At 44.6% G+C, this 25,757-nt stretch overlaps 1 protein-coding gene across 1 annotated transcript in view; it reads left to right on the top strand.

Annotated features, from left to right (window-relative positions):
- The window catches only part of UHRF1BP1 (UHRF1 binding protein 1), a 944,367-nt gene that overhangs the window by 834,664 nt on the left and 83,946 nt on the right, over positions 1–25,757 (top strand). The window contains exon 20 of the mRNA XM_040424154.1: positions 5,075–5,136. Within this exon, the coding sequence (XP_040280088.1) occupies positions 5,075–5,136 (62 nt within the window). The remainder of the gene's footprint in view (positions 1–5,074; positions 5,137–25,757) is intronic.

Here is a 25,757-nt window from a genome sequence, read left to right as displayed (position 1 = left end):
GAAGACTAATTAATCTTTTGATGCATGTGTCTTTACAGAGGAAGAGGTGCGAAGTCAGCTGTCTAAAATTAATACAAATAAGTCACAGGGGCCTGATGGGATACACCAAAAGCTATTAAAAGAGCTTAGCGGTGAACTAGCAAAACCATTAACAGATTTAACCAATCACTGGTAACAGGAGTCGTCCCAAAAGATTGGAAATTAGCAAATGTTGTGCCCATTCACAAGAAAGGTAGTAGGGAGGAATCGGCCAACTATAAGCCAGTAAGCCTGACATCAATAGTGGGGAAATTAATGGAAACCATACTTAAGGAGAGGATTGTGGAACATCTAAAATCCCATGGATTGAAAGATGAAAAACAGCATGGGATTTTTTTGATTGGGTGACTAAAATAATAGATGGTGGAGGTGCAGTAGACATCGCTTATCTAGATTTTAGTAAGGCTTTTGATACTGTCCCACATAGAAGGCTTATCAATAAATTGCAGTCTTTGAGCTTGGACTCCCATATTGTTGAATGGATTAGGCAGTGGCTGAGGGACAGACAACAGAGGGTTGTAGTCAATGGAGTATATTCAGACCATGGTCTTGTTACCAGTGGGGTACCTCAGGGATCTGTTCTAGGACCCATATTGTTTAATATCTTTATCAGCAAAATTGCAGAAGGCCTCGATGGTAAGGTGTGTCTTTTTTCTGATGACACAAAGATTTGTAACAGGGTTGATGTTCCTGGAGAGATACACCAAATGGAAAAGGATTTAGGAAAACTAGAGGAATGGTAAAAAATTTGGCAACTAAAATGTAATGTTGCTAAGTGCATTTGGGGCGTAAAAACCAGAGCAGAATATAAAATATAAAATCAGTGATACAGTCCTAACCTCAGTTTCTGAGGAACGGGATTTAGGGGTCATTATTTCAGAAGACTTAAAGGTAGGCAGACAATGTCATAGAGCAGCAGGAAATGCTAGCAGAATGCTTGGGTGTATAGGGAGAGGCATTACCAGTAGAAAGAGGGAGGTGCTCATGCCGCTCTACAGAGCACTAGTGAGACCTCATTTGGAATATTGTGCACAGAACTGGAGACCATATCTCCAGAAGGATATTGATTCTTTGGAGAGAGTTCAGAGAAGAGCTACTAAACTAGCACATGGATTGCAGGATAAAACTTACCAGGAAAGATTAAAGGACCTTAACATGTATAGCTTGGAAGAAAGATGAGACAGAGGGGATATGATAGAAACTTTTAAATACATAAAGGGAATCAACAAGGTAAACGAGGACATAGTTTTAAATTAGAGAGGCAAAGTTTTAAAAGTAATATCAGGAAGTATTACTTTACTGGGAGAGTAGTGAATGCATGGAATAGCCTTCCTGCAGAAGTGGTAGCTGCAAATACAGTGAAGGAGTTTAAGCATGCATGGGATAGGCATAAGGCCATCCTTCATATAAGATAGGTCCAGGGGCTATTCATTGTATTTAGTATATTAGGCAGACTAGATGGGCCAAATGGTTGTTATTTGCCGACACATTCTATGTTTCTATCTTTTCTGTACGTTGAATGCATAATTTTTGGGGCCTGTAATGTAACTGGCCAACAGTAAAATTGTTATACGGTGACCGTCTAATATACCTCCAGTCACATAATCGCTTGATGTTTTCTGTGCTGTGAATGAATAATTTTGGGGGCCTGTAGTCCACTGGCCTGCAGTAAAATCGATATCCATTGACCGTCTAATATACCTCCAGGCACATAATCACCTGATGTTTTCTGTACGGTGAATGAATAATTATTGGGGCCTGTAGTCCACTGGCCTGCAATAACATTGATATCCAATGACCGTCTAATATACCTCCAGGCACATAATCACTTGATGTTTTCTGTCCGGTGAATGCCTAATATTTGAGGCCTTTACTCCACTGGCCTGCAGTAAAATTGTTATCTACTGACCGTCTAATATACCTCTAGCCACATAATCACTTGATGTTTTCTGTCCGGTGAATGCCTGTACTCCGTGACCTAAAATAAAAATTTTCTAGGCTCCAGCAGGGCACATTTTTGAGAATTGCCCTTTAAGCCGCATTAAAATACATATTTTTTGTGATAATTTTTGCCATTGATCCCCCTCTGGTATGTCACTGTCCATGTTGTGGGACGGTTTGTGCACTTCTAGTAAGTATTTGGTGGCTGCAAATATGACCTGAAGGTTTTTCAGGTTCGCCTGCCTTTAAAGGGAATGGGGTCCGCCGCGAACTTGTTTGATCGCGTTCGCGAATCGTCCCGGCCAATGTTCCTTCATCACTAGTAGGAGCCTGTGCAGAGAGAGAATCTAGGCAAGCTACAAGCTACATGCTGAAAGAAATTCACCATAAGTTTCTGGATGTTACGCTGTGGTTCAAGTTGCTGCAGTACTTCAGACATTCGGGTTTACAGCCAGCGGGATCCATGGCCCAAGCGTACTGATATGGCCAGAGAACATTGATGTTTACACCAGTCACCCAAAAAGCAGCTAACTGCAGGAGTGTGTACAGAGTCCAACAGAGGCAGGTTAACGGAACTTATGATCTTTACTAGCATAAGGTAGACAAAAGTCACTTGATACAAAGGCAAAACAAAGTTCAGAGTAATACTGGGTGAGGCAGACTTGTAATCCGTCTGTGCAAGGTCAGAGCTCCAGACAAATTTACAGATGATGGCAGGCAGAATCGAAGTCAGGCAATGCAGGGGTCAGTAGTCCAGGTAATCTAAGTAGCAGACGGCAGGCAGAATCATAGTTAGGCAAAGGTCAGGGTTAAATGGCAAAAGTCCAGAACATAGCAGGGCAGAGCAGCAGGAAGCTTCAGCAAATGTTAACAGGTATAACAACCATGCTTGGGCGCTTCATGGTCAGTGAAGCCACCCTAAATACCACAAGCGTGCTCTTGTCGTCTGTATCTAAGGGCGAGGTGCATGCGCATGCACTATAGTACACAAGACAAGACCTTGCAGGGAGGGCGGATGCGGTGGTATGCCCGCGGGTGAGGTAGGCCAGAGCTGAGACCCATGGTGCTGAAGTCTGCAGACGGCGGTCTGCCACACTGTGGTGATGCCACGGCCCCAATACTGACACTGTGTTACAGGGAAAATGTAATTTAAATGGAAAGTCTGCACTAGTCAGATTAACCTAATTTTTAAATTTTAACTCCATTTTGCTTTAATTCCAGTGGAGGGCCTAAAGGGTTAACAAAGTTTGTAAAATCAGTATTGAATAATCTGAGGGGTGTAGTTTCTAAAACGTGGTGATTTCAAAACTGAATTGATCCTTAAAAAAGTAATTCTGAAAATGTTAAAAATTGTCTAAAATTGTAAGCCTTCTAACGTCCTAAAAAAAATAAAAAATTTACAAATAGATGCCAACATAAAGTAGACACATGTTGAATGTTAACTATTTAGTAATATCACTATCAGTCTTAAAATCTGAGAAATACACATTTTGAAAATTGCTAATTTTCCATAAATTTGGGATTTTTTAATAAAGCTAAAACTAGGGATGAGCGAAGCGACTTCGGATGAAACATCCAAATTCGATTCGCATAAAACTTTAAAACTTTGTTCTTATACTGTACGGAGCAGGAGCATGGAGTACTGTGTACAGTTCTGGGCTCCTGTGAACAAGGGGAGATCTAATAACCATTTATAAATATATTAGGAGTTGGTACTGAGATCTCTCCCATCATCTATTTATCCCCAGGACTGTGACTGACGAGAAAACATCCTCTACGTCTAGAGCAGGGATGCTCAACCTGCGGTCCTCCAGCTGTTGTAGAACTACAACTCCCACAATGCCCTTCTGTAGGATGATAGCTGTAGGCTGTCAGGGAATGATGGGAGTTTTAGTTTTGCAAGAGCTAGAGGGCCGCATGTTGAGCATGACTGGTCTAGAGTAAAGAAGTAGAGAAGAGCGAATTGACTTCGGATGAAACATCCAAAGTCAATTTGCATAAAACTTCCTTCTAATACTGTACGGCGCAGGAGCTTCGTACAGTATTAGAATGTATTGGCTTCGATGAGCCGAAGTTATTGCTTCAAAAAGTCTTGCGAGACTTCGAGCAATAACTTCATAAATTAATTCGTACTGTAAAAAAACATTTCCCGAACTCGGATTCGGTTCCTGCTTACCGCCGCGGTCCCAGGCGCAATGCTCAGCGGTGATCTGCTGCCAGTGCTTCCCATTCACCTCTGCAGTCCTGGGCTCTATCTGTGTAGGTACTGTTGTTCTGGGATCCACTCCACAGTTTCCTCTCAGCCCTGGCCACAGCATGCTTGCTGCTTGTTTCCTTCAGCACTTCCTTAAGGGCTGGCGCGCATCACTTCCTGTGCTTTATGGGTTAGGTCATGTGATTTCACTAACCAATCCTAGCCCTCCTGCACATATATTAGTGGCTCAGCCCCTTTCATAATTGCCTCCGTGTCAAGGTCTTTGTGTCCTGCTAAGGTTCCTGATATCTGCTTGTGTTCCTGACTCGTACTTGTATTCCTGGATTCTGATATCTGTTTGATCCCTGCCTGCTTGCCTTGACTCTCCTGTTGCCGACCTGGATTTCCTGACCTGTACCTATGCCGCCTGCCCTCACCTATTGCCTGTCTGACTTCGCCTCTGCCTCATCCTTCGGTCCTGCACTGTTGCTCCTGGTTACGACTCAGCCTGCTGACAACGCCTGTACCTCTGGTACCTTTCTCAGGTACGTCCTGGTCCGCCTGGACCAGCTGCCTTGTGTGCCTATCCTCCTCAAGATAGTCTATCTCCACCATCAGGAGTACTGTGAAGATCAAGGGGTTCACTTAGACAACGCCCTTAGAGGAGGTAGGACACGTGGAACAGTGGATTCACACCCGCTGGTTCGTGACACACATAGAGTGACAAGTCAAATTTGCAAAATGAGGCTAGGTCCTGAAGGTAAAAACTGTCTGGGTTACAAATTAAAAAATTTCCAATAAATGTGAGTTGAGATTTAATCTATTATAGTTTGTGGTTAAAATCTCACTTTGTTAAGGTAACTGATATTCAAAATAAAGTTTTTGGTTTTCTCTTTTCAGGACAAGAATCTTTTAGCCTGTTTAAAAAAAATACTTCTCAAGAACTGCCGGACAGCAAAGAGGTTAGTTAGGTGATAAGAAGTGTAATGTTTTTCTTCATTAGTACTAGAGATGTTTTCACACTTTTTGCAGTGTCCATTTGTCATATCACTGAAGAAGCTCACAATGCATATATATATATATATATATATATATATACAGGGAGTGCAGAATTATTAGGCAAGTTGTATTTTTGAGGATTAATTTTATTATTGAACAACAACCATGTTCTCAATGAACCCAAAAAACTCATTAATATCAAAGCTGAATATTTTTGGAAGTAGTTTTTAGTTTGTTTTTAGTTTTAGCTATTTTAGGGGGATATCTGTGTGTGCAGGTGACTATTACTGTGCATAATTATTAGGCAACTTAACAAAAAACAAATATATACCCATTTCAATTATTTATTTTTACCAGTGAAACCAATATAACATCTCAACATTCACAAATATAAATTTCTGACATTCAAAAACAAAACAAAAACAAATCAGTGACCAATATAGCCACCTTTCTTTGCAAGGACACTCAAAAGCCTGCCATCCATGGATTCTGTCAGTGTTTTGATCTGTTCACCATCAACATTGCGTGCAGCAGCAACCACAGCCTCCCAGACACTGTTCAGAGAGGTGTACTGTTTTCCCTCCTTGTAAATCTCACATTTGATGATGGACCACAGGTTCTCAATGGGGTTCAGATCAGGTAAACAAGAAGGCCATGTCATTAGATTTTCTTCTTTTATACCCTTTCTTGCCAGCCACGCTGTGGAGTACTTGGACGTGTGTGATGGAGCATTGTCCTGCATGAAAATCATGTTTTTCTTGAAGGATGCAGACTTCTTCCTGTACCACTGCTTGAAGAAGGTGTCTTCCAGAAACTGGCAGTAGGACTGGGAGTTGAGCTTGACTCCATCCTCAACCCGAAAAGGCCCCACAAGCTCATCTTTGATGATACCAGCCCAAACCAGTACTCCACCTTCACCTTGCTGGCGTCTGAGTCGGACTGGAGCTCTCTGCCCTTTACCAATCCAGCCACGGGCCCATCCATCTGGCCCATCAAGACTCACTCTCATTTCATCAGTCCATAAAACCTTAGAAAAATCAGTCTTGAGATATTTCTTGGCCCAGTCTTGACGTTTCAGCTTGTGTGTCTTGTTCAGTGGTGGTCGTCTTTCAGCCTTTCTTACCTTGGCCATGTCTCTGAGTATTGCACACCTTGTGCTTTTGGGCACTCCAGTGATGTTGCAGCTCTGAAATATGGCCAAACTGGTGGCAAGTGGCATCTTGGCAGCTGCACGCTTGACTTTTCTCAGTTCATGGGCAGTTATTTTGCGCTTTGGTTTTTCCACACGCTTCTTGCGACCCTGTTGACTATTTTAAATGAAACGCTTGATTGTTCGATGATCACGCTTCAGAAGCTTTGCAATTTTAAGAGTGCTGCATCCCTCTGCAAGATATCTCACTATTTTAGACTTTTCTGAGCCTGTCAAGTCCTTCTTTTGACCCATTTTGCCAAAGGAAAGGAAGTTGCCTAATAATTATGCACACCTGATATAGGGTGTTGATGTCATTAGACCACACCCCTTCTCATTACAGAGATGCACATCACCTAATATGCTTAATTGGTAGTAGGCTTTCGAGCCTATACAGCTTGGAGTAAGACAACATGCATAAAGAGGATGATGTGGTCAAAATACTCATTTGCCTAATAATTCTGCACGCAGTGTATATATACATACACACAGTGCTGCCCATAATTATTCATACCCGTGGCAAATTTTTACTTAAAGTTATTTTTATTTAACCAGCAAGTAATTTTTTGACGGGAAATGACATAGGTGTCTCCCAAAAGATAATAAGACGATGTACAAGAGGCATTATTGTGGAAAAAAAAACATTTCTCAGCTTTTATTTACATTTGAGCAAAAAGTGTCCAGTCCAAAATTATTCATACCCTTCTCAATAATCAATAGAAAAGCCTTTATTGGCTATTACAGCAATTAAATGCTTCCTATAATTGCAGACCAGCTTTTTGCATGTCTCCACAGGTATTTTTACCCATTCATCTCTAGTAGGGATGAGCGAACCCGAACTGTATAGTTCGGGGTCGTACCGAATTTTGGGGTGTTCGTGACACGAACCCGAACCCGAACATTTACGTAAAAGTCCGGGTTCGGCGATTTCTTGTCGCTTTTTGAAAGGCTGCAAAGCAGCCAATCAACAAGCGTCATACTACTTGCCCCAAGAGGCCATCACAACCATGCCTACTATTGGCATGGCTGTGATTGGCCAGTGCAGCATGTGACTCAGCCTCTATTTAAGCTGGAGTCACGTAGCGCCACATGTCACTCTGCTCTGATCAGTGTAGGGATAGGATGCAGCTGCTGCTGTTAGGGCCAGATTAGGCAGGGATTTACTCATCAAAAACACTTACTGAAGTGATTGATCTACAGCTGTGTATCATTCAACTTCTGCTAGTTAATTGCTCATTGTTTTTAGGCTGCCCAGAGCGTTTTTCAGTCACTTTTTTCTGGGGTGATCGGCAGCCATTTTGTGTTTTGTGGTGCGCCAGCACAAGCTGCCACCAAGTCAATTTAACCATCAATAGTGTGTTTTTATTTTTTTTGCTATATCCTACATCAGGGGCTTGGCTGTGCTTGCTATTTTATTGAGGGGTGAAATGCAATTGCCAAAATAGCAGTACCCTAAATCTGGTGTTTCAGCTGTGGCTAGCCAATTGTAATACTGTCTGCTGTCTGGCAAAGGATATATTTTTTTATGGGTTGAAATACAATTCCCAAATTAGCAATTCCCTAAATCAGTGGATTCTGCTGTAGCAGGCCAAGTTTAAATCTATCCATAAAAGGGTATATTACATTGAAGGTGCTGATAGGGTCATCCTCAATAACTTCACACGCTACCGTGCATCTCCAAGTGTAATTCTGTCCGTAAAAAGGGATACCTGTCATCCAGGGCCTAAATACTAGGCCTACAATTTATATTCAGCTAAATCTGTGGTTACTGCTGTGCCTGTATTAGTGTAATACGGTACCTAAATAGATAGCCAGATAGTGTTAGGTGCCTGTAAAAAAAGGCCAGTATTTTAATTCAATACATTGGGCCAAATAATTTTTTTCTTATTGTGGTGAACGGTAACAATGAGGAAAACATCTAGTAAGGGACGCGGACATGGTCGTGGTGGTGTTAGTGGACCCTCTGGTGCTGGGAGAGGACGTGGCCGTTCTGCCACAGCCACACGTCCTAGTGAACCAACTACCTCAGGTCCCAGTAGCCGCCAGAATTTACAGCGATATTTGGTGGGGCCCAATGCCGTTCTAATGATGGTAAGGCCTGAGCAGGTACAGGCATTAGTCAATTGGGTGGCCGACAGTGGATCCAGCACGTTCACATTATCTCCCACCCAGTCTTCTGCAGAAAGCGCACAGATGCCGCATGAAAACCAAGCCCATCAGTCTGTCACATCACCCCCGTGCATATCAGGAAAACTGTCTGAGCCTCAAGTTATGCAGCAGTCTCTTATGCTGTTTGAAGACTCTGCTGGCAGGGTTTCCCAAGGGCATCCACCTAGCCCTTCCCCAGTGGTGGAAGACATAGAATGCACTAACGCACAACCACTTATGTTTCCTGATGATGAGGACATGGGAATACCACCTCAGCACGTCTCTGATGATGACGAAACACAGGTGCCAACTGCTGCATCTTTCTGCAGTGTGCAGACTGAACAGGAGGTCAGGGAGGAAGACTGGGTGGAAGACGATGCAGGGGAGGATGAGGTCATAGACCCCAGATGGAATGAAGGTCGTGCCACTGACTTTCAGAGTTCAGAGGAAGAGGCAGTGGTGAGACCGAGCCAACAGCGTAGCAAAAGAGGGAGCAGGGGGCAAAAGCAGAACACCCGCCGCCAAGAGAGTTCGCCTGCTACTGGCCACCGCCACCTGGGACCGAGCACCCCAAAGGCAGCTTCAAGGAGTTCCCTGGCGTGGCAGTTCTTCAAACAATGTGCTGACGACAAGACCGGAGTGGTTTGCACGCTGTGCCATCAGAGCCTGAAGCGAGGAATTAACGTTCTGAACCTTAGCACAACCTGCATGACCAGGCACCTGCATGCAAAGCATGAACTGCAGTGGAGTAAACACCTTAAAAACAAGGAACTCACTCATGCTCCCCCTGCTACCTCTTCTGCTGGTGCCGCCTCGGCCTCTTCCTCCGCCTCGGGAGGAACGTTGGAACCTGCCGCCCAGCAAACAGAGGATGTACCACCAACACCAACACCTCCTTCACCAAGCATCTCCACCATGTCACACGGCAGCGTTCAGCTCTCATTCTCACAAACATTTGAGAGAAAGCGTAAATTCCCACCTAGCCACCCTCGATCCCTGGCCCTGAATGCCAGCATTTCTAAACTACTGGCCTATAAAATGCTGTCATTCAGGCTGGTGGACACAGACAGCTTCAAACAGCTCATGTCACTTGCTGTCCCACAGTATGTTGTTCCCAGCCTCCACTACTTCTCCAAGAGAGCCGTGCCTTCCCTGCACAACCAAGTATCCAATAAAATCAAGTGTGCACTGCGCAACGCCATCTGTGGCAAGGTCCACCTAACCACAGATACGTGGACCAGTAAGCACGGCCAGGGACGCTATATCTCCCTAACTGCACACTGGGTAAATGTAGTGGCGGCTGGGCCCCAGGCGGAGAGCTCTTTGGCGCACGTCCTTCCGCCGCCAAGGATCGCAGGGCAACATTCTTTGCCTCCTGTAGCCTCAGCCTCCTACTCGGCTTCCTCCTCCTCTTCTTCCACCTGCTCATCCAGTCAGCCACACACCTTCACCACCAACTTCAGCACAGCCCGGGGTAAACGTCAGCAGGCCATTCTGAAACTCATATGTTTGGGGGATAGGCCCCACACCGCGCAGGAGTTGTGGTGGGGTATTGAACAACAGACCGACGAGTAGTTGCTGCCGGTGAGCCTCAAGCTTAGGCCTGGTGGTGTGCGATAATGGGTGAAATCTCGTCGCAGCTCTGGGACTAGCCGGTTTGACGCACATCCATTGCCTGGCGCATGTGCTCAATTTGGTGGTGCAGAAGTTCATTCACAACTACCCCGACATGTCAGAGCTGCTGCATAAAGTGCTGGCCGTCTGTGCGCGCTTCCGGCGTTCACATCCTGCCGCTGCTCGCCTGTCTGCGCTACAGCGTAACTTCGGCCTTCCCGCTCACCACCTCATATGCGACATGCCCACCAGGTGGAACTCCACCTTGCACATGCTGGACAGACTGTGCGAGCAGCAGCAGGCCATAGTGGCGTTTCAGCTGCAGCACGCACGGGTCAGTCGCACTGCGGAACAGCACCACTTCACCACCAATGACTGGGCCTCCATGCGAGACCAGTGTGCCCTGTTGCGCTGTTTCGAGTACTCCACCAACATGGCCAGTGGCGATGATGCCGTTATCAGCGATACAATACCACTTCTATGTCTCCTTGAGAAAACACTTAGGGCGATGATGGAAGAGGAGGTGGCCCAGGAGGAGGAGGAGGAGGAAGAGGGGTCATTTTTAGCACTTTCAGGCCAGTCTCTTAGAAGTGACTCAGAGGGAGTTTTTTTTGCAACAGCAGAGGCCAGGTACAAATGTGGCCAGACAGGGCCCACTACTGGAGGACGAGGATGAGGAGGATGAAGCATGTTCACAGCGGGGTGGCACCCAACGCATTTTGGGCCCATCACTGGTGCGTGGCTGGGGGGAAACGCAGGACGATGACGATACGCCTCCCACAGAGGACAGCTTGTCCTTACCTCTGGGCAGCCTGGCACACATGAGCGACTACATGCTGCAGTGCCTGTGCAACGACAGCAGCGTTGCCCACATTTTAACGTGTGCGGACTACTGGGTTGCCACCCTGCTGGATCCCCGGTACAAAGACAATGTGCCCACCTTACTTCCTGCACTGGGACCTAAAAATATCTGACAGTGGCCTGTTCCAGTGGTGGGTGACATGAAGCCTGATTCTCTGCTATGACATGAAGCCTGAATCTCTGCTATGGGACCTCTCTCCTCTGTCTGGGTGCCGGGGCCTAAAAATATGTGACAGTGGCCTGTTCCAGTGGTGGGTGACATGAAGCCTGATTCTCTGCTATGACATGAAACCTGATTCTCTGATATGGGACCTCTCTCCTCTGTCTGGGTGCCGGGGCCTAAAAATATTTGACAATGGCCTGTTCCAGTGGTGGGTGACATGAAGCCTGATTCTCTGCTATGACATGAAGCCTGAATCTCTGCTATGGGACCTCTCTCCTCTGTCTGGGTGCCGGGGCCTAAAAATATCTGACAATGGCCTGTTCCAGTGGTGGGTGACATGAAGCCTGATTCTCTGCTATGACATGAAGCCTGAATCTCTGCTATGGGACCTCTCTCCTCTGTCTGGGTGCCGGGGCCTAAAAATATTTGACAATGGCCTGTTCCAGTGGTGGGTGACATGAAGCCTGATTCTCTGCTATGACATGAAGCCTGAATCTCTGCTATGGGACCTCTCTCCTCTGTCTGGGTGCCGGGGCCTAAAAATATCTGACAATGGCCTGTTCCAGTGGTGGGTGACATGAAGCCTGATTCTCTGCTATGACATGAAGCCTGAATCTCTGCTATGGGACCTCTCTCCTCTGTCTGGGTGCCGGGGCCTAAAAATATCTGACAATGGCCTGTTCCAGTGGTGGGTGACATGAAGCCTGAATCTATGCTATGGGGCCTCTCTCCTCTGTCTGGGTTCCGGGGCCTAAAAATATCTGAACAGTGGCCTGTTCCACTGGTGGGTGACATGAAGCCTGATTCTCTGCTATGACATGAAGCCTGATTCTCTGCTATGGGACCTCTCTCCTCTGTCTGGGTGCCGGGGCCTAAAAATATTTGACAATGGCCTGTTCCAGTGGTGGGTGACATGAAGCCTGATTCTCTGCTATGACATGAAGCCTGAATCTCTGCTATGGGACCTCTCTCCTCTGTCTGGGTGCCGGGGCCTAAAAATATCTGACAATGGCCTGTTCCAGTGGTGGGTGACATGAAGCCTGATTCTCTGCTATGACATGAAGCCTGAATCTCTGCTACGGGACCTCTCTCCTCTGTCTGGGTGCCGGGGCCTAAAAATATCTGACAATGGCCTGTTCCAGTGGTGGGTGACATGAAGCCTGAATCTCTGCTATGACATGAAGCCTGATTCTCTGCTATGGGACCTCTCTCCTCTATCTGGGTGTCGGGGCCTAAAAATATCTGACAGTGGCCTGTTCTAGTGGTGGGTGACATGAAGCCTGAATCTCTGCTATGGGGCCTCTCTCCTCTGTCTGGGTTCCGGGGCCTAAAAATATCTGAACAGTGGCCTGTTCCAGTGGTGGGTGACATGAAGACTGATTCTCTGCTATAACATGAAGCCTGATTCTCTGCTATGGGACTTCTCTCCTCTGTCTGGGTGCCGGGGCCTAAAAATATCTGACAGTGGCCTGTTCTAGTGGTGGGTGACATGAAGCCTAATTCTCTGCTATGACATGAAGCCTGATTCTCTGCTATGGGACCTCTCTCCTCTGTCTGGGTGCCGGGGCCTAAAAATATCTGACAGTGGCCTGTTCCACTGGTGGGTGACATGAAGCCTGATTCTCTGCTATGACATGAAGCCTGAATCTCTGCTATGGGACCTCTCTCCTCTGTTTGGGTGCCGGGGCCTAAAAATATCTGACAATGGCCTGTTCCAGTGGTGGGTGACATGAAGCCTGATTCTCTGCTATGACATGAAGCCTGAATCTCTGCTACGGGGCCTCTCTCCTCTGTCTGGGTGCCGAGGCCTAAAAATATTTGACAGTGGCCTGTTCCAGTGGTGGGTGACATGAAGCCTGATTCTCTGCTATGACATGAAGCCTGATTCTCTGCTATGGGACCTCTCTCCTCTGTCTGGGTGCCGGGGCCTAAAAATATGTGACAGTGGCCTGTTCCAGTGGTGGGTGACATGAAGCCTGATTCTCTGCTATGACATGAAGCCTGATTCTCTGCTATGGGACCTCTCTCCTCTGTCTGGGTACCGGGGCCTAAAAATATCTGACAGTGGCCTGTTCCAGTGGTGGGTGACATGAAGCCTGATTCTCTGCTATGACATGAAGCCTGAATCTCTGCTATGGGGCCTCTCTCCTCTGTCTGGGTTCCGGGGCCTAAAATTATCTGAACAGTGGCCTGTTCCAGTGGTGGGTGACATGAAGACTGATTCTCTGCTATGACATGAAGCCTGATTCTCTGCTATGGGACCTCTCTCCTCTGTCTGGGTGCCGGGGCCTAAAAATATCTGACAATGGCCTGTTCTAGTGGTGGGTGACATGAAGCCTGATTCTCTGCTATGACATAAAGCCTGATTCTCTGCTATGGGACCTCTCTCCTCTGTCTGGGTACCGGGGCCTAAAGATATCTGAACAGTGGCCTGTTACAGTGGTGGGTGACATGAAGCCTGATTCTCTGATATGGGACCTCTCTCCTCTGTCTGGGTGCCGGGGCCTAAATATCTCACAGAGGCCTGTTCCAGTGGTGGGTGACATGAAGCCTGATTCTCTGCTATGGGACCTCTCTCCAATTGATATTGGTTAATTATTATTTTTTTATTCATTTCCCTATCCACATTTGTTTGCAGGGGATTTACCTACATGTTGCTGCCTTTTGCAGCCCTCTAGCCCTTTCCTGGGCTATTTTACAGCCTTTTTAGTGCCAAAAAGTTCGGGTCCCCATTGACTTCAATGAGGTTCAGGTTCGGGGCGAAGTTCGGGTCGAGTTCGGATCCCGAACCCGAACTTCTCGAACACGAACATCCAGGTGTTCGCTCAACTCTAATCTTTAGCAATGAGCTCCAAATCTTTCAGGTTGGAGGGTCTTTTTGCCATCACCCTGATCTTTAGCTCCCTCCACAGATTCTCAATTGGATTCAAGTCTGGACACTGGCTGGGCCACTCAAAAACGTTAATGTTGTTGTCTGCTAGCCATTTCTTTACCACTTTTGCTGTGTGTTTTGGGTCATTGTCATGCTGAAATGTCCACTGGTGCCCAAGGCCAAGTTTCTCTGCAGACTGCCTGATGTTGTCGTTGAGAATCCTCATGTATTGCTCTTTTTTCATGGTGCCGTTTACTGTGATTAGGTTCCCTGGTCCATTGTCTGAAAAACACCCCCAAAGCATTAGGTTCCCACCACCATGTTTGACAGTGGGGATGGTGTTCTTTGGGTTGAAGGCTTCTTCTTTTTTACGCCAAATGAAGGAAACATCATTGTGACCAACCAATTCCATTTTTGTTTCATCTGACCATAACACAGAAGACCAGAAGTCTTCTTCTTTGTCCAGATGAGCTTTTGCAAAGGCCAAGCAAGCTTTTGTGTGCCTTATCTGGAGAAGTGGCGTCCTCCTTGGTCTGTATCCGTGGAACCCAGCAGTGTGCAGTGTCCGTTGGATTGTCTGCCTTGAGACATTGCCACCAGCAGAGCCCAGATTCACCAGGATGGCCTTGGTGGTGATCCTTGGATTCTTTTTCACCTCTCTAACTATCCTCCTGGCCAGCACAGGTGTCACTTTTGGCTTCCGACCACGTCCTCAGAGATTTTACACAGTGCAGAACATCTTGTATTTTTTGCTCAAATGTAAATAAAAGCTGAGAAATAATAATGCCTCTTGTACATCGTCTTATTATCTTTTGGGAGACACCTATGTCATTTCCCGCCAAAAAAAATACTTGCTGGTTGAATAAAAGTAACTTTAAGTCAAAATTTGCCAGGGGAATGAATAATTATGGGCAGCACTGTATATATATATATATATATATATATATATATATATATATATATATATTCCATTCAGAAAGTCTTCTGGCCCTTTCAAATTTTTCATATTTTATGTTGTGTTAAAGTAAAAAGTTTTCTCTCATCAATTAACATTCAGTAACCTATAATGAGACAGTGGACAGTAGAAGATTGGAAACAAGTGACATGGAGCCATAAGACGAAAGTCAATAGACTGGGTTCTGATGGCTGCAAATGGGTCTTGAAAAAACAAGTGAAAAGGGGACTAACAAATTGAGAAATTGAAGGAATTGTCAAGTTCAGCAGAGGAAGCCTGATGATATAGGGTTGTTTCACAGCAAAAGGTGTTGCATACTTGACCAGGATCAATGGTGGTCTCAGTGCTGAGCCATATGTGAGTATCATACAAAATGAGTTCCTTCGTACACTTGAGTACTATGGGTATGAAAAGGACGACGTAGTGTTCCAGCAGCATACATTGAGATTGACGAAGAAATAGTTCAATGACAATGAAGTAGAGGTGCTGAATTGGCCACCACAGTCCCCAGACCTCAACCCAATCGAATATTTGTGGGAAGAGTTAAAGAAAAAGCTGTATACATACCTAAGTGAGTCAACCAGTGCACCAACATTGGGAATGTGTAGAAGAGACCTGAGAACAGATTTCAGTGTAGACATGCTTGAATCTGATTGAGAGCATGCCAAGAAGGATTCAGGCAGTGTTGAAAGCCAAAGATGGATTTCCAAAATAATAAAAATTAAAATTAAAATTTTTAGGAGCAAAACAGTAACAATGATCAAGAATTAATTACAAGAATCTGCATATCTAATCATATGCTAAATAGTTGCAGGTCCAATTTATATATGAGATAGCCAAGGAGATTGTTTATAAAATGACAGTAGTCTCACGTTCAAAGCTGTAGTAGATGATAAAATATGAAGCCTGAAAATCAAATGTTCAAAACATTGTTACCCTTTTGCTCGTCAGTGTTTCTATATGCACATATAAAAAGTCTACTGGGATATTATACTTACATGCATACACAAAAAGCACACATATAATATAACTTAGCTTGCTCCTCGTGTAAGTGCTGTTCGTCCAAGAGTGGCAGGGAAACAGAGCAAGTTCCCAAGTTTCACATAGCCTACATCTTCCTGTGTCTCAGAACCCACCATCAACTCCACCCTTTGACCACCCAAATACCTTCCAGTCTGTTGGCCACGAGAGTGTTGTCCAACTGCTTCTCTGCCAGCTTTATAATGTATCCCTTCTGTCTTTGAAATGCTAACAAGGGGCATAATGGTGAAATGTCTTCTGGGCATACTGATAGCTCAATGGATGAATATCAGTGAATAATATCAGTATATACTATATCCAATTATTAGTTATATTTGTATGGTCATAGGACTGAGGGTCTGGCTGGGAACCATATTTAACTGTAATACTGAACATGATTTGGAAAGACACACCCGTCTATATAAGCTCTCACAGCTGACGATGCATATCAGAGCAAAAACAAAGCATGAGAAGGACAGGACTTGCTTATAGTGCTCAGAGACAGGATTTTGTGGAGGTACAGATCTGGAGAATGTATTGGCTCCGATGAGCTGAAGGAAGTTATTGCTTCGCGAAGTTGCGCGAGACTTCGCGCAATAGCTTCATAACTTAATTTGTACTGAAAAAAAATGATTTCCCAAACTCTGGTTCGGTTCCAAGGTACCTTTTCGAACCGAACCCGAATTTGGGAAATGTTTTTTTACAGTACAAATTAATTTATGAAGTTACGGAGCCAATAAATTCTAATACTGTATGGAGCTCCTGCTCCATACAGTATTAGAACGAAACTTTATGCGAATCGACTTCGGATGTTTTGGATTGCAAACATTAGACACAATGTGCACTGGACTGTGCTGTCAATAATGCAACACATAGCTTAGGCTATCAGTGTAAAAGCTGATGTATAGTAACGCATTGCAGAGGGGATCAGACCCCCAGAAGTTGAAGTCCCAGAGAGGGACAAAAAAAGTAAAAAATAGGTTTTTCATAATAAAAAAAAAATAAAGGTTTAAGTAAAAAAAAAAACCCTTTCCCGTTATAAAACACATCTAAAATTGTAAAAAAAAAAAAAAAACAGACATATTAGGCATCAGCTCGTCCGTAACAACCTGCTCTATAAAAATATTACATGATCTACCCCCTCACCTGAACGGCGTGATAAAAATTAAAAAAATGTAATACCAAGCGATGAAATAGTCATATGTACCCCAAAATGGTACCAAACCTTCCTCTCATACCGCAAAAATTGAGCCCCTACATAAGACAGTCGCCAGAAAAAATAAATAAATAAATGGCAACACTAAAACAAGATTTTTCTTTTTTTTTATGCTTTTATTGTGTAAAACCAAAATAAATAAATATTAGGTATTGCTGCATCTGTAATCACCTGCTCTATAAAAATATCACATGATATACCCCCTAAGGTGAATGGCGTAAGCTTTGTCAAAAGAAACATTGTTTTGGTCACCTTACACCAAAAAGTGTGATATTGAATGATCAAATAATCATATGTACCCAAAAATGGTACCAATAAAAACATCAACTCTTCCTGCAAAAAAAGAGCTCCTACAAAAGATGATAGGCAGAAAAATAAAATAAATATGGCTTTCAGAAAATGGAGACATAAAAACTTGATATTTTTTTCTCAAAATTTCTTTATTATGTAAAATGGAAACAAAAAAGTCATATTTGGTATGTTTGCATCCGTATCATTGTGCTCTATAAAAAATAGCACATGATCTAACCTGTCAGGTGAACATTGCAAAAATAAAAAATAAATAAATGTTGCCAGAACTGCATTTTTTTCCTTACCTCACAAAAATCACAATATATAGGAATCAGAAATTACCCCAAAATAGTACCAACAAAACTGTCGCCTTATCCCGTAGTTTCCAAAATGGGGTCACTTTTTGGGAGTTTCTAACATGGGTGCATCAGGAAGGTTCTTTTATATGTGACATGGCAACTAGTGAAATCTGCCCTCCAAAAAACATATATTTCTCCTTCCCTTCTGCGTCCTGCCATGTGCCCATGCAGCAGTTTACGACTATCAGGGTAATATATTTAGAGTTTTGTTTGGCCGTTAACCCTTGCTGTGTTATAGGAAAAAAAATGATTAAAATGGAAAATCTGCAAATAAAGTGAAATTCTGACATTTAATTTACCTTTTTCCCTTAGTTCTTGTGGAACACCTAAAGGGTTAATAAAGTTTGTAAAATCAATTTTGAATACCTTGAGGGGTGTAATTTCTAAAATGGGGCATTTATGGTTGATTTCTATTATGTAAGCCTAATAGTGACTTCATAACTGAACTGGTCCTTAAAAAAGTGGGTTTTGGAAATTTTAAGATTTGCTTCTAAAATTCTAAGCCTTCTAACATCCGGGGGGAAAAAATGGCATTTACAAAATGATCCAAAAATAAAGTAGATGTATGGGAAATGTAAAGCAATAACCATTTATGAGGTATCATTATCTGTTTTAACCCTTTCACTTTGGCGCCCAAGACGAAATCAAGCTCCGACCTAATCTTCATCCATCCCCAGCATTAGCTACAGTAGATGCTGAAAAAGCTTTTGACAACGTACACTGGGGGTGGATGGAGCAGGTACTAGAGGTGATGGGATTTGATGGAGCCTTTCGACAGTACATAAGGGCACTATATTCAGCCCCGTGGGACAGGATCCACACCCCAGGATTTTTGTCACAGCCTTTTAGGTTGGGCAAGGGTACTAGACAGGGATGCCCTCTGTCCCCCCTTCTATTCAACTTGGCCTTAGAACCCCTGTCCAGGAAGTTAGCTAGGGATAACAAGATTGAGGGGATTAAAATAGGAAATAGGGAACTTAAACATGCCCTATTCGCAGATGACTTGTTAGTTTTTCTGGAAAACCCGTACAGAGATTTACCCCACTTGTATCAATTGCTATCTGAATTCGGTGCTATGTCAGGATACCGAGTTAATGCCACTAAGTCTGAGATCCTATTTCTGGGCCCCACTATTCCAAATACTTCTGAGAGGCCACTGGGAGTCCCCTTACAAGTAGCTACCAAATCAATTAGATATCTGGGTATTCAGGTAGGAAGGTACCCAGGATCGCTTTATTCTTTAAATTACCCACCCATTATCCAAAAGATCAAAGGAGATTTGCAGAGGTGGATGAAATCCTCACTGTCCTTGGGGGTAGAATACAATTAATAAAAATGATGTGCACTCCAAAGCTCCTATATCCGATGCAAACGATCCCCATTTTGATCAAACACAAGGATATATTGGATCTAGAATCTGCATTCAGGGCTTTCATTTGGAGGAAGCGCAAACCCTGCATAGCTTTTCTAAAACTCCAACTACCAAAAGGGTTAGGGGGAATGGCACTACCTGACTTACGTTCATATAACTTAGCCAGCCTGTTAAGACACGGTATTGACTGGATCTTCGGATCTAATTTCTACACTAACACACTGTTAGAGTCCCAACTAGCTCGACCGTGGTCGTTAGGGGCACTCCTCCACACGAAGTTCTCCGCTCTACCCCTTGTAGCCAAACAAAGCACTTTGTTGACAGACACTATAGCGGCCTGGAAAGGGGTGCGCAAAATCTTCAAGCTCCCATTCATGATTTCAAAATTTATGCCAGTTTGGGGTCAACCGGAGTTTCCTGCAGGCACCGAAGCAAAACATTTTGAGCCATGGAAGCGAGGAGGTTTAAGGAGGGTCCAAGACTTCTGGGATAGACAAGCCAATACCTATCTGTCATTTTCAGAAATGCAGAATAGATTTTCACAAATTAAACCCCAACACTTTATGGCACATGCCCAGTCGATGAGCTTTCTCAGACTTAGGGTGAGAAACATGAGTGGGAAGTTCACTGCCGTACGAGATACGGAACTGCAAGCAAAAGTGTCTAGCAGACAATCTATTTTCCCATTGGAAGAAAATATTCCCCTCACTAGATGCAGATACATTAGTCATTCAGGGATGGAACACAGTCAATAAAGTGATAATTAACCAAGTCTGGAGAGAATCACATTTTAGATTTATCCATAAAGCCATTTATGGGTTCCAGTTCTCGTCACCCCTTCCTTCCTCTGATAGATTGTCTAAGTGCCCTAAGTGTCAATTGGACAAATCTGATCTGAGCCATGGAGTGTGGACCTGTCCAGCTTCCCAGAAATTTTGGGGGTTAGTCAGATCTCAGATCAAACGATATCTGCAAGTTTCAATACCTATGTCTCCTGACTTGATGCTCTTCCATGCTCAGGCAAATGGGTCTAATATGCAACCAGTTATACATATCTTACTGTTGGCAGCCAAACGCTGTATTTTTAAGCACTGGCTCAAACCCCAATTGCCATCAATGACGGAGGTTCTTAACCATGCTAAGCTTTGCCTGGATATGGAGAGAATCGAAGCGGAACAAATGGGAGAGCGGTTTATAAGCTCTTTCTTCAAGAGATGGGAGTCTTTTATAGGAGTGCTATATTCAGATAGGGACATGCGCACGTTAATGGCCCCATTCATCCTTTCAGAGTGGTACCTGAAGAAGAAAATAAGCCAAACTCTGGGGAGACTCCAGATTGATTGAAAAGTAATGCTGTTACATAAGAGAAGTAGAGAGAGAGGGGGGGAGGGGGTAGATTGTATACCCAGTTGGGGAAGGAGGGAGGAGGGAGGGTAGGGGAATTGTATTGTTTATGAATGTATTGCTTATATATTTGATTGATTGATTTGTACTACACAATTGTCTTGATCACAAAAGTGTTGGTATACATGTACGAACGGTGTATTATTGATAATAATATGGAAACTTAATAAAAAGTATGTTTCAAAAAGATGGCGCCCGCTCCTGCCCGCTGCGGGCGCCATAGGGTGGCCGCCTGCTTCTTTTAGCAGACACCCGTGACTCATGTCCGCAACCGGCAGTAATGCCGATCGCGGAAATTTAACCCCTCAGATGCCGTGGTCAATCCTGATCACGGCATCCGAGCGCACTGAAACCGAAAGTGCGCACTTTCGGTTGTGCTCTGGCTCCCACGTGTGGCGATCAGAGGAGCCGGAGCGTGTATGCAGCAGCCCCTGTTTTTATGAATGATAGGAGGCTGCTGCATAGTATTTCCTATGGACCCCTTGACTGTAATAGGGCTCCATAGGAAACAAGCAATTTTTTCATAGACTCCAATGCTAGTGCATTGGGGTCTATAACATGCAATCATTAGATTGCTATTCTCATAGTTCCCTATGGTAACTATAAAAAAAGTGTAAAAAAAAAAAAAGTAAAAAATTAAATTAAATTAAAATTCACATTTCAAAAATCAAAATAAAAAAATAAACATCATGGGTGTCGCGATGTGCAAAAATGCCCATAGTATAAAAATATAAAAATTTATTTCCCATACGGCAAACAGCAAAACTGAAAAAAGCGTCCAAATGGGAGATTCGCCGTTTTTGGTCGCTTCATTTTCTACAATTTTTTTAGGAAAAGTGATCAAAAAGTCATACACACCCCAGAACGGTATCAATGAAAAGATCACATTGCCCCGCAAGAAATGAGCCCCCATACAGCTCTGTACACATAATTACATAATTACAAAAAAGTTATAGGGGTCAAAGTATGGCGACAAAAAAAACAACAGATTTTTTTCCCACTTAATTTTTTTATCACTATCAAAACGCAAGAAAAACTATATAATGTATATAAGGTATTGCCGAATTCGTACTGACCTCTAGAATAAAAGTAATCGGTCAGTTTTATCGCACAACGAATGTCGTAAATAAATAAAAAACGTAAAACTGTAGTGGAATTTTGGCAATTTTGGCAATTTCACCCCATTTGGAATTTTTTTCCCACTTCCCACTAAATCATATGCAATATTAAATGATGGCGTTGGAAAGTACAACTTGTCCCGCAAACAACAAGCCCTCATATGGCTATGTGAACAGACAAATAAAAAAGTTATGGCTCTGGGAAGGCAGGGAGCGCAAAACGAAAACGTAAAAAACTAACAAAAAAAACTCCGGCCCTTAACCACTTACCGCTACTGTAACGCCGAAAGGCGTCATCTCTGCGGCTCCCCCAGGCTACGCTAACGCCGATTGGCGTCATCTCGCGTGAGCCGAGATTTCCTGTGAACGCGCGCACACAGGAGCGCGCGTTCACAGGAACGCATAGTGCACAAGTTCTTCTGCAGCCTGCCGGCCGCGATCATTGGCTGGCAGGCTGTAGATTTTTGAATGGACAAATGAAATGCTTATATCAGACGCTATTTTGAAAATAGCGTCTGATATAACTGCTGCCTGGTCCTCTGGTGGTCCCTTTCGCTTGGATCGACCACCAGAGGACACAGGCAGCTCAGTAAGTAGCACCAAATCACCACACTACACATTAGACATTACCCTGTCATTTATTTAACCCCTTATTTAGCACCTGATCGCCCATATTAGACTCCCTGATCACCCTGATCACCCCCTTGTCCACCTCCTGTCACTGATCACCCCCCCTGTAAGGGTCCCTTATCACCGCCAGTTAGTTAGCCACTTGTTAGGTAGTTTAGCGCCCACCGCACCGCACCGCAGTCACCGATTAGTCGCTGATTAGCGTCATCGTTGTCGCTAATCAGCACTAGTACTAAATAGTATCTGTAAGTGATCAATACTGATCGCAATCAGATCTATATAAGTACATTAGGGTCACCTTAGGTTCTACAAAAAACGCAGTGTTCGCCGGATCAGGCCTGATCTTGTGCGCACACTTGCGTTCAGTCCGCCCCGCCGCAGTGACAGAATTTTTTTTTTCTGATCACTGCAAAAACACCGTAAAATCGCTGCGCCGCTATAAAGATCACTTTTGAGCTTTTTGGATCTTTATTAGCGGTCGCAGCTTTACTTGGCAAGCACTTCTTTTTGCTAGGTAGGTTTGCTCTTTTTCCTGGGTAGTCTCAGAGGAATACCCCCTAAATTTAGTGAACCCAAAATGTCAAACAAGGGGTATTCCGCTGAAGAGGCCTACAGGATTCTGGCCCTGATGGATGAAAGCGATGGGGACGACTCACCCGCTGAATCCAGTGGTTCAGAATATGAACCTGTAGACAGCAGTGCCACTCTAACCGCTAGTGAGGATGACGAGGTAGAGGTCCCTGCTACGGCCAGACGTACCCGATCCCATGTCAGGGTTCTGCCTACCCTGCATGATGACCCTCATTTGCAGCAGAGTGGTGCTAGCGCTGATCTTGTTTATGGTGCGGCATACACCAGCAGCGCAGCACATCCTGGACCTTCTACCAGCACTGCCGTATTCCCTGGTGAAGTGGCGAGCACCAGAAGGGCAGTTCCAGCTGGTACGGTGGCACATGCAGTAACTCCCCTGTCGCAGCCACCGCGTTCACAGGCCCGTAGAACCCTTAGTCTCCCAGAGGTGCTGGCAAATCCCAATTGGCACTCCCCTGCTTCCGCCGCACCCGTATTGCCCCCTTTCACCGCCCAGTCTGGAGTTCGCGTGGAGACGGCTCATTTAGGATCGGCCCTTCAGTTTTTTGAGCTGTTCTTCACCGCGGATCTCTATGACCTAGTTGTGGCAGAAACCAACCGCTACGCCACACAGTTTATTACCGCCAATCCGGAAAGCTTCTATGCCCAGCCTTTCCGGTGGAAACCAGTCACCGTTTCCGAGTTAAAAAATTTTTTGGGCCTTCTCCTCAGCATGGGTCTAACAAAAAAAAATGTATTGCGGTCATATTGGTCTAAAGACCCAATACATTACATGCCCATGTTCTCTGCTGCAATGTCTAGGGCACGTTTTGAGGCCATCATGCGCTTTATGCATTTTACGGACAATAGCACCTGTCATCCAAGAGGCCACCCTGCTTATGACCGGCTCCATAAAATTCGGCCCCTCATAGACCATTTGTCATCCAGATTTGCAGATGCGTATACCCCTAATCAAAACATCTGCATAGACGAGTCCCTAGTACATTTTACCGGGCGCCTTGGCATAAAACAGTACATCCCCAGCAAGCGCGCCCGTTATGGGGTCAAACTGTATAAGCTCTGTGAAAGGGCCACAGGCTATACATATCGTTTTAGGGTCTATGAGGGAAAAGACTCAAAACTGGAGCCGGTCGGATGTCCTGACTACCTGGGGAGCAGTGGCAAGATTGTCTGGGACTTGGTGTCACCCTTACTCCACAAGGGGTACCACTTATACGTGGATAATTTTTACTCAAGCGTGGCCCTCTTTCGGCACTTACATCTAGTCGGAATTCAATGCTGTGGCACCGCGCGACCTAGTCGCCGGGGCTTCCCCCAACGGCTCGTTAGTACCCGACTTGCACGGGGGGAGAGGGCTGCCTTGTGTGACCAAGAACTGCTCGCGGTGAAGTGGAGGGACAAGAGGGACGTTTACCTTCTGTCCACCATTCACGCAGACACGACTGTCCAAATTGAACGGGCAACTGGAGTCATTGTGAAACCCCTCTCTGTCCATGACTATAACCTTCACATGGGAGGGGTGGACTTCAATGACCAGATGTTGGCTCCCTATTTAGTTTCCCGACGCACCAGACGCTGGTATAAAAAGGTGTCTGTATATTTAATTCAATTGGCGATGTATAATAGTTTTGTTCTCTACAGTAAGGCTGGGAGAACGGGATCCTTCCTAAAATTCCAGGAAGAGATCATTTCGGAACTCCTGTATCCAGGAGGGTCCGTGCCCCAAGGCCCTGATGTAGTGAGCCGGCTACATGGCAGACACTTCCCGTCTGTCTATCCTGGTACCCCAACTCAACGTTCCCCAAGAAAAAGATGTCGTGTCTGCAGCAGGGCTGGAATAAGGCGTGACACCACCGTTTTTTGTCCTGACTGTCCTGACCAGCCTGCCCTATGCATAGGGGAGTGTTTCCGCAAGTTCCACACTCAGGTACACTATTAGTGTAGGGATCGCGTGACACAGGACAGGCACACAGGGCTATTAGGGCCCTTTCACACAGAGCTGCCACAAACCTCTCCTTTCACCTGGGACAAAGTGCATAATGTACTTCGCCACATCTCTGGGCGATTTGCGCTTTGCACATTGTCCCATGGGGAAGGAGAGGTTTGTCCTATAAAGGTAACAAAACAAAAAAAAAATCACCGGTAAGCAAAAAAGTTATTGTTCTGTTTCAAAAGTTTATAAAAGTTAATGTTCTCTAAAGTTAATGTTAATAAATTAATTGCGTTGCGGCCTGTTTTTTTTTTTTTTTTTACCTTCTAGGTGGACCAAGCGATCGACTAGCTGCAGCACTGATGTGCATTCTGACAGAAGCATTGCGCTGCTGTCAGATTACACGCAAGTCGGTGTATGCGGCGCTGCAAGACGAGATTTCTCCTCTGCAGTAAAAGATACGTTTGCCGAGGCATATGAGCTGAGGAGGTGGCGGTGTTCATATACTTTGGCAAACACTTTGTATATATAAAAAAAAATTAAAAATCCCGGCAATGATTTATTTATCCACATCGATTGATGTGAATGGATAAATCTGGTTTGCCAGGGCATACGAGCTAAGTGGGTATGGATGTTGGGCGGAGCTCCTATGTCCTGGCAGACGCCTTTCCCCTCCTTTTTCTTTTTTTGGCAGAGATTTTTCCATCCACATTGATCGATGCGAATGAAGAAATCTGTGCCGTTCATTTTTTCTTTCAGCCCAGAGGCTGATCGGAAAAAAAAAATCTCATTACCCGTAGGCTCAATATAAGGAGAATAGCAGAAACTCCTAATGCTGGCTATACATGTAA

The sequence above is a fragment of the Bufo bufo genome, chromosome 3, assembly GCF_905171765.1.
Source record: "Bufo bufo chromosome 3, aBufBuf1.1, whole genome shotgun sequence".
Classification (NCBI taxonomy): domain Eukaryota; kingdom Metazoa; phylum Chordata; class Amphibia; order Anura; family Bufonidae; genus Bufo; species Bufo bufo.
The sequence above is the reverse complement of the archived record's forward strand: the minus strand, read 5'-3'. Positions and strand labels throughout refer to the sequence as shown.